The sequence below is a fragment of the Bufo bufo genome, chromosome 5 (genome assembly GCF_905171765.1).
Source record: "Bufo bufo chromosome 5, aBufBuf1.1, whole genome shotgun sequence".
NCBI lineage: Eukaryota > Metazoa > Chordata > Amphibia > Anura > Bufonidae > Bufo > Bufo bufo.
The window spans coordinates 527,592,422-527,602,237 of NC_053393.1; the positions used below are offsets into that span (position 1 = coordinate 527,592,422).

At 47.1% G+C, this 9,816-nt stretch overlaps 1 protein-coding gene across 1 annotated transcript; it reads left to right on the top strand.

The window, feature by feature from the left end:
• The first annotated feature begins 677 nt into the window (after positions 1-677).
• Positions 678-3,748, top strand: LOC121000626 (E3 ubiquitin-protein ligase UHRF1-like). Its single transcript, XM_040431190.1, has one exon. It carries the CDS (start codon positions 745-747, stop codon positions 2,998-3,000), a length of 2,256 nt encoding a protein of 751 aa, XP_040287124.1. The 5' UTR covers positions 678-744; the 3' UTR covers positions 3,001-3,748.
• Positions 3,749-9,816: the final 6,068 nt, after the last annotated feature.

Sequence of the window (9,816 nt, forward strand, 5' to 3'; positions counted from 1 at the left end):
GTGAAAGCTGAGCTCTGATTGGCTGCTGTGAAAGCTGAGCTGTGATTGGTTTCTGTGAAAGCTGAGCTCTGGTTGTCTGCGCTGAGCTCTGGTTGGCTGCTGTGAAAGCTGAGCTCTGATCTGATTGGTTTCTGTGGAAGCTGAGCTCTGATTGGCTGCTGTGAAAGCTGAGCTCTGGATGGCTTCTGTGAGAGCAGAGATCTGGTTGGTTGCCATGGGCAACAGTTTCGATGACTGGGGCCTGATAAGCATTATGCTGTGTACACCAGGATGCCTCCGCTGTATAAGAAGTTCAGTTTACTTCAGAAGACGCAAGTGTCCGAGTTTTTTTTTTATCTGCGTTAAATACATGTTCCTCAAAACGCTGCCAAAAAAAACCTTATCCCTCATAAAATACAGCAACATCGGCGTAACAACAAGTGCTTTGGTCCTTAAGGGGTTAAGAATTCAGGAATTTCACAGAACGCAAGGCGGAAATGGAGCTAAGGTGTGTGAATGGAAGCTGTGACAGGGCGGGCTATCTCCCATAACCCCGCCCCGCTGTCTCTCCTACAGCCAATCATCGGCGAACGGGTCAGTTTCCCGCCAAACTATAAACCGCGCCAACTAAAGAGCGCGGGAGTTCTGTACGCACTTCGCCTGTGTAGCGCCCTGTCACGTTGGGGAGCAGTCCGAGAGAACCCGGGCCACAGCCTAGCAGCCTGAACAGACACCCGACACCGCGCTATCACTACACCTCCGATCATGTGGATCCAGGTGCGCACCATGGACGGCCGGGAGACTCACCGCATTGACTCCCTGTCTAAGCTGACCAAGGTGGAGGAGCTGCGGGAGCGCATCCATGAGGTGTTCGGGGTGGAGCAGGACCGCCAGCGGCTCTTCTACCGGGGGAAGCAGATGGAGGACGGACACACGCTCTTTGATTACAGCCTTGGCCTCAATGACATCGTGCAGCTGCTGGTCCGCCAGCTCCCGCCTCCCCCGGGGCCTGCTCCGGTCACCGCGGAGGACACCGACGACACCCACATGTCCGAGACTGATCCCGAAGAGCTGCGGCCGAAGGAGGAGGAGCAGCCGCCCGCCGAGCCCCCCGCCCGCGGCCTGTACCGGGTGAAGGAGCTGGTGGACGCCCGGGACCTGCACATGGGCGCCTGGTTCGAGGCTGAGGTGGTCAGTGTGACCCAGGGAACCCCCGCCGATGACGTCATCTACAACATAACGTACGAGGACTATCCTGATCAGGGGGTGGTGCAGCTGACGGGCAAAGATGTCAGACCCCGGGCCAGGACCAAGTTATCCTGGGAGGACCTGCGTGCTGGACTAGTGGTCATGGTCAACTACAACCCGGATGACCCCAAGGAGAAGGGCTACTGGTACGATGCTGAGATCCTCCGCAAGAGGGACACCAGGACCATCAAAGAACTGTACGCTAAAGTCTTACTGGGGCAGGTGGGCGACTCGCTGGATGACTGCAGGATCAGATTTGTGGATGAAATTTATAAGATTGAGGAGCCCGGCAGCAACGCCCAGTCTTCAGAGCCTCCCCCGAAACGTCAGAATGGTCCCGAATGTAAGCACTGCAAGGATAACCCCAGGGTAAAGTGCCGTATGTGCGCCTGCCACGCCTGCGGGGGCAAACAGGATCCCGGAAAGCAGCTGCTGTGTGACGAGTGCGACATGGCCTTCCATATGTACTGTCTTGACCCTCCTCTTACTTCTCTGCCCCAAGACGATGAAGACTGGTACTGCCCTGAGTGTAGGAACGATACCAGCGAGGTGGTGCTGGCCGGTGAGAAGCTGAAGGAGAGCAAAAAGAAAGCCAAGATGGCGTCTGCCAGTTCATCCTCTCAGAGAGACTGGGGTAAAGGCATGGCATGTGTCGGGCGCTCCAGAGAATGCACAATTGTTCCATCCAATCACTATGGCCCGATACCCGGCGTACCCGTTGGCACCATGTGGAAGTTCAGGGTGCAGGTCAGTGAGGCGGGGGTGCACCGGCCTCATGTGGCCGGCATCCACGGAAGAAGCCACGATGGCTCCTATTCTCTGGTGCTGGCGGGAGGTTATGAGGATGATGCTGATAATGGGACTGAGTTTACCTACACCGGGAGCGGAGGTCGTGACCTCTCGGGGAACAAGCGGACTGCAGAGCAGTCATGTGACCAGAAGCTCACCAACACGAATCGGGCCCTGGCCCTCAACTGTAATGCCCCCATCAATGACAAGCAAGGGGCAGTCTCCAAGGACTGGAAAGCGGGTAAACCCGTGCGTGTTGTGCGCAATGCCAAGGGGCGGAAACACAGCAAATACGCCCCAGAGGACGGCAACCGGTACGACGGCATCTACAAGGTGGTGAAGTACTGGCCTGAAAAGGGCAAATCCGGCTTCCTTGTTTGGCGCTACCTACTTAAGAGAGATGACGACGAGCCAGCACCATGGACCAGGGAGGGCAAAGAGCGCATGAAGAAACTAGGCCTCAGCATGCAGTACCCTGCGGGTTACTTAGAATCCATCGCCAACAAGGAGAGAGAGAAGGAAAACGCTGGTGGTAATGGCATGGAGGAGACGCCAAGCAAAGGCAAGAGAAAGAGGAACTCTGAGAATGCCAAAGCTCTGACTCCCTCAACTGGGACCCCGAAGAAAACTAAAGTAGAACTCTACAAACTGACCCCAGAGCAAAAAGAGCTGATCAAAAAGGATGAGCCGAACACAAAACTGTGGAATGAAGTGAAGTCCTACCTGAAGGAGGGGCCAAAGTTCATCAGCAAAGTGGAGGAGACCTTCCTGTGTATCTGCTGCCAGGAGGTGGTGTACGAGCCCATCACCACCGAGTGTCTGCACAACATCTGCAAGAGCTGCCTCGACCGCTCCTTCAAAGCCTCCGTGTACAACTGTCCGGCCTGCAGGCACGACCTGGGCAAGAACCACAACATGCATGTGAACAAGCCCCTGCAGACCCTTCTCAGCCAGCTCTTCCCCGGCTACGAGAGGGGACGGTAGAGCTTCCCAATGACAATGCTGCCCAGGATGTATAGCCAATCATGCTCTTCCTAGTATTCCATTATCTGTTCCGGGGTTAAATTATCAATGTAGTACGTCATCCTTTTGTGTCTGCAAACCCCCCCCCCCCCCCCTATCCCTCGTTCACTGCCTTTTGTCCTGTCTCTCCAGACTTGCTCTGTGTATTCTACCTCTGTGTATCCTCTCCCACCATAGCACTCTTAAGTGTTCTTTTAGTGCCTAGTGAGAATCTATGCATCCTATATTGTTTTTATGACTTTTACCTTGCGGGGCATTTTGTTCATCACTTACAGCTGCACTGATAACGGAGCGCTAAATTCGGTTATCTCCCATAGTAACGAATAGAGTGTCTGCATGCATGCCCAACCTGCTGCTCTATTCATTTCAGGTGGGGTTTGCAGCGGCTGTGGGGTTCCCAGTGGTAGGATCCCCACCGACTTAAGTTTTATAGGATAGGGGATAACTTTAAATAACCGGAATACCCCTTAGGCTGCACTGAAGGTGTCAGGACTGCTGTGCATGCATTTGTGAGTCCTCCCCACTATATTAGCGCATCAGTCCAGTATATTATTTCAGCGCAGCTTTGACTGACAGTGGGGCAATGGGAAAAAAATAAATGGTGATACGGATTCCTTATGTGCTGTCCACTAGGGATGAGCGAATCGACTACGGATGAAACATCCAAAGTCTATTCGCATAATACTATGTTTAAATGCTGTACGGAGCAGGAGCTCCGTACAGTATTAGAATGTATTGGCTCTGATGAGCGGACGTTATTACTCGCGAGACTTCGCATAATAACTTCATAAATAATAATAAATTTGTACTTTGGGGAAATGTTTTTTTTTTTTTTTTTTAAAGTACAAATTTATTTATGAAGTCTCGCGAGTAATAACGTCCGCTCATCAGAGCCAATACATTCTAATACTGTACGGAGCGCTCGCTCCATACAGTATTTAAACAAAGTATTATGCGAATGTTTTATCCAAAGTCGATTCGCTCATCCCTAATGTTTACCATGGTGGTGATGGATTCCCTTTAAAGGGGTTACTTATGTGCATAGTGCTAGAACGTGGTAATGCTGGTAAGTGGCTGTGGTTCTGGGAATCTCATCGCAGTGGATTTGCAGCTCTACAGCAAAGGGCATCGTGGGATTTGTAATTTTGTAACAGCTGCAGAAAGCATTGTTCCTAGCTTGTGGCTTTTATACTATTGCAAAACTACAGCTCCATTCAGTCTTGCTGAGAGTTGTAGTGTCACAACAGCTACAGAGCCATAGGCTGAAGAGAATTACTGCTGCATTCAGTTTTTATATCAGGGCTAACTTAAAGGGGTTCTGCACTTTGTTTAAACTGATGATCTATCCTCTGGATAGATCATCAGCATCTGATCGGCGGGGGTCCAACACCTGGGACCCTCGCCGATCAGCTGTTTGAGAAGTCGGCAGCGCTGGCAGTAGCGCCGCAGCTTTCTCACTGTTTACAGCTGGCCCAGTGACGTCACGACTAGTATCAACTAGCCTGGATGGGGCTAAGCTCCGTTCAAGTGAACAGAGCTTAGCCGCGCCCAGGCAAGTTGATACAAGTCGTGACGTCACTGGGCCGGTGGTAAACAGTGAGAAGGCTGAGGCGCTGCTGACTTCTCAAACAGCTGATCAGCGGGGGTCCCAGGTGTCGGACCCCCGCCGATCAGATTCTGATATTTCATCAGTTTAAACAAAGGGGATTGAAGAGCGTCTCTGTTGCTCCGGTTGTGCCTGGAATTGCCACTAAATGTGCTAGAGCTGTAATGCCTGTCATAACCCATTGACAATGGTGGTGCAGTTTCTAGAATAAAACATAGCAGATCCAGTCTTCAAACCTCCCAAAGCCCCTTTAAATTACCTTGCCACAGTCCAAGGGATCAGCCTTTTTTGATAACCCCTTTGTTTGCAGTCCTTCAAGCCTTTAGGTCATTTGTTTAACTTTGGCAGAAATGTGATCTACCTCAATCAGACAAGGTCCGCCTCACGAGACAACTATATTATAATATTTTTCATCTAGGGCCCGATAGGAGCCAGAACTGTATATAAGAGCGTGCAGATTTTTAATGAAGACAAGAGTCTTGGCTTTTGTGCTGCAGATGATCGTTCAAGGCCGGTGTGACTGAAGGTTCAGAGGTATTGGTGACAGTTTTGGGAAGTGATGAATTTGATGTCCCCGTGTGATCTTCTGTTTTTGTTTTATATCTGTTACAAATTTGGCTGCATTGCTAGGAAGTGTCATGTTATAAAGTGGTCCCGTCTTATTGGGAAGAGGTAAAAATGACAAGTTTGTTCCCCCCGCAATCTTAGAGCAAACTGCATCCCACAGACTAAGGCCCGATTGAGACGACCATATGGTGGGACTGCAGAACCCGGGCATCGGCCGTGTGAACTCCGTGCTGAATTGACCAATGCAACATACGGCATATGTTTTGCTGTGCGGAAGCACTAAGCTCTTCTGTGGACTTCCAGGTCCATGCCTCCGCACCGCAAAAGATAGGACTTGTCCTTTCTTCTGCTTTATGTCGTGAATTCCGGACCCTTTCAAGTCAGTGCCTGTGTTTTGCAGACTGGGTGTTTGTGGTCTGCAACACAGCAGCCATACGACCATCTGAATGGGGCCTAACTGTTCACTTGTTCTGATCTGGTTCTAGATCTTCAACTAGAACTCCTCAGAAGGCCATAACTGCGTGATGGGAGAGGTGGCCTCACAGCAACTGGAAAACTGTTAGTGGCATGTATGATAAGCAAATTATTAAATTAGTGGCCTTGAACTTGTGGTTCTTCAACTGTTGTAAGACTACAGGCTGCAGCTGTTAGGACATGCTTGGGGGTTGTAGTTTCATAAAGGCTCAATAATAGTAGCTTAGACTGACTAGTAAAGGTTTCCCTTATTTAGTCTTCCAAGGGTTTTGTTTCTGTATTGTCTGCCTTGTGTGTGAGATGTCGGCTGAGTTTTATCAAATTTGGTTTCATGATTTCTGTCCCAGGTATTTAGTTTTTATCATTTTACGTCACATTGGAGATGTGCAGAAGTTCTATAGAATGGTGTGTTTTGTTTTTTTTTTAATATAACTTTTACACTTTTGTAAATTCTGATTGAAGCAATAAAAATTTTTTTTAAAACCCTTTGTGAAGTCTTTCACTTGCAGATTTTAAAAGTACAATAAATTTTAGCAGTCTTCCCACTAACATTACATCTAGCTGGAAAGTATGCTGACATGCACGATTAAAGGGGTTTTCCGGGATGTTTAATATTGATGATTTATCCTCTGGATAGGCCATCAGTATCCAGTTGGTGGAGGTCCGGCACTTCCTCCAATTCGCTGATAAGGGACACTGCCTATTGCTGTTGCACTTGGCCATGTGACAGATGAACGTGACGTTACTGGCCTAGGAAGAGGCTGATGTGGTCTCTAAAACAGCTGATTGGCAGGGGTCCGACTCCTGGCAATTCTGCCGATCTATAGTGATGACCTATCCGAACCTCAATATCAAACTCATGGAGAACCTCCTATAAAATTAATAAATTAATGTCTATTCTGTTATATTGATGACTAGGGGTGAGCGAATACACTTCGAACGAAACATCTGAAGTCGATTCACATAAAACTTTGTTCCAATACTGTACAGGACAGGAGCTCCGCACAGTATTAGAATGTATTGGCTCTGATGAGCTGAAGTTGCTGCTTCGACTTCGGGTAATAACTTCATAAATTTGTACTGTAAAAAAACGTTTACCAAACTCTGGTTCGGTTCCAAGTGGTACCTTAGAAATAAACCAGAGTTCGGGAAATATGTTTTTACAGTACAAATTCATTTATGAAGCTGTTACCCGAAGTCTTGCGAGACTTCGCGAGGCAATAACTTTGGCTCATCGGAGCCAATACATTCTAATACTGTACGGAGCTCCTGCCCTGTACAGTATTGGAACGAAGTTTTATGCGAATTGACTTTGTATGTTTCATCCGAAGTCTATTCACTCATCCCTAATCATGACCTCAAAATCACTAGTGGAGATGAGCGAATTTCATATTTTGAAATTTGTTCACACTTCGTTTGGTGGTAAAAGCAGAACTGCGTTATGCATTCTGTTACCACGGACCATAACGCAATTCTATGACTGAATGCATAACGGAATGCCTTTAGGCTACTTTCACATTAGCGTTTTTCTTTTCCGGCATAGAGATCCGTCCTAGGGGCTCTATACCAGAAAAGAACTGATCAGGCATATTCCCATGCATTCTGAATGGAGAGTAAGGGCTCTTTCACACTTGCGTTCTTTTCTTCCGGCATAGAGTTCCGTCGTCGGGGCTCTATGCCGGAAGAATCCTGATCAGTTTTATCCTAATGCATTCTGAATGGAGAGAAATCCGTTCAGGATGCATCAGGATGTCTTCAGTTCCGGAACGGAACGTTTTTGGCCGGAGAAAGTACCGCAGCATGCTGCGCTTTTTGCTCCGGCCAAAAATCCTGAAGACTTGCCGCAAGGCCGGATCCGTAATTAATGCCCATTGAAAGGCATTAATCCGTATCCGGCCTTAAGCTAAACGTCGTTTCGGTGCTTTGCCGGATCCGACGTTTAGCTTTTTCTGAATGGTTACCATGGCTGCCGGGACGCTAAAGTCCTGGCAGCCATGGTAAAGTGTAGCGGGGGAGCAGCATACTTACCGTCCGTGCGGCTCCCGGGGCGCTCCAGAGTGACGTCAGGGCGCCCCAAGCGCATGGATCACGTGATCGCATGGCACGTCATCCATGCGCATGGGGCGCTCTGACGTCATTCTGGAGCGCCCCGGGAGCCGCACGGACTGGAAGTATACCGCTCCTACTATGGCAACCAGGACTTTAATAGCGTCCTGGGTGCCATAGTAACACTGAAAGCATTTTGAAGACTGCTCTGTCTTCAAATGCTTTCAGTACACTTGCGTTTTTCCGGATCCAGCGTGTAATTCCGGCAAGTGGAGTGCACGCCGGATCCGGACAACGCAAGTGTGAAAGAGGCCTAATCCGTTCAGGATGTCTTCAGTTCAGTCATTTTGACTGATCAGGCAAAAGAGAAAATCGGTGAAAAAAACTGAAGACTTGCCTGAATGCCGGCATTTTTTTTCCATAGGAATGTATTAGTGCCGGATCCGGCATTCAAAATGTATGAATGCCGGATCCGGTCTGCGCATGCGCAGACCTCTAAAAATTTGTAAAATAAATACTTGATGACACCGAAAAAACGGATCTGGTATTGCAATGCATTTTTATGCCTCAGGATCCTGATCAGTCTAAAAAAATGCCTGATTAGTCAGAAAAAATGACATACATTTGCATACAGTTTGCCTGATCAGGCAGGCAGTTCAGGCAACGGAACTGCCTGCCGGAATCAAACAACGCAAGTGTGAAAGTACCCTAAGAGGCATTCTGTTATTCATTCCGTCATAATAGAAGTCTATTGGCTGAAAAACGTATCTGTTCCGTTAGGCAGGGGAGTCCTCTCCTGCATAACGGGGACGGATACGTTTTGCAGCCAATAGACTTCTATTATGATGGAATGAATAACGCAATGCCTCTAAAGGCATTCCGTTATGCATTCAGTCATAGAATTGCGTTATGGTCCGTGGTAACAGAATGCATAACGCAGTTCTGCTTTTACCACCAAACGAAGCATTAACGAATTTCAAAATATGAAATTCTCTAATCTAAGCTAGTACTGGAGGATCTCCGGTTCTCTGCTAGTCATCAACACATCCTGTGTTTCAGAAGCACTCGGGATTCATGTAAGTGACTATAATAGGATTCCCCTAGGGGTGGGTGAGGAGGTATTTACATGGATCAGATGAGCTCATAAATATTCATGACTCATCATTATCAGCTGGAGCTTTTCAATACGAGATGTTGGCAGATTGACTGGGTCAATTAAAGAAAGTGACCCAGCATTGTGCTAAGAGAATCAGTCACTTATTTATGTTGCTCTTAGTTAGGACACCATAAAACTAATGACAGGTTCCCTTTAAGGACTTGGCCGTTTTTTGCAAATCTGACCAGTGTCACTTTAAGTGCTGATAACTTTAAAACACTTTGACTTATCCAGGCCATTCTGAGATCGTTTTTTTTGTCACATATTGTACTTCATGACACTGGTAAAATGAAGTCAGAAAAATTCATTTTTATTTATAAAAAAAATACCAAATTTACCAAAAATGTGTAAAAATTTCAAATTTCCAAGTTTCAATTTCTCTACTTCTATAAAACATAGTAATACCTCCAAAAATAGTTATTACTTTACATTCCCCATATGTCTACTTCATGTTTGGATAATTTTGGGAATGATATTTTATTTTTTGGGGCTGTTACAAGGCTTAGAAGTTTAGAAGCAAATCTTGAAATTTTTCAGAAATTTTCAAAAACCCAATTTTTAGGGACCAGTTCAGGTCTGAAGTCACTTTGCGAGGCTTACATAATAGAAACCACCCAAAAATGACCCAATTCTATAAACTACACCCCTCAAGGTATTCAAAACTGATTTTTACAAACTTTGTTAACCCTTTAGGTGTTCCACAAGAATGAATGGAAAATAGAGACCATTTCAAAATTTCACTTTTTTGGCAGATTTTCCATTTTAATAAATTTTTTCCAGTTACAAAGCAAGGGTTAACAGCCAAACAAAACTCATTATTTATGGCTCTGATTCTGTAGTTACAGAAACACCCCATATGTGGTCGTAAACTGCTGTACGGGCACACGGCAGGGCGCAGAAGGAAAGAAACGCCATACGGTTTTTGGAA

Excerpts from the sequence above, each read along its gene's own strand:
- LOC121000626 (XM_040431190.1), top strand. The coding sequence starts at position 745 with ATGTGGATCCAGGTGCGCACCATGGACGGCCGGGAGACTCACCGCATT.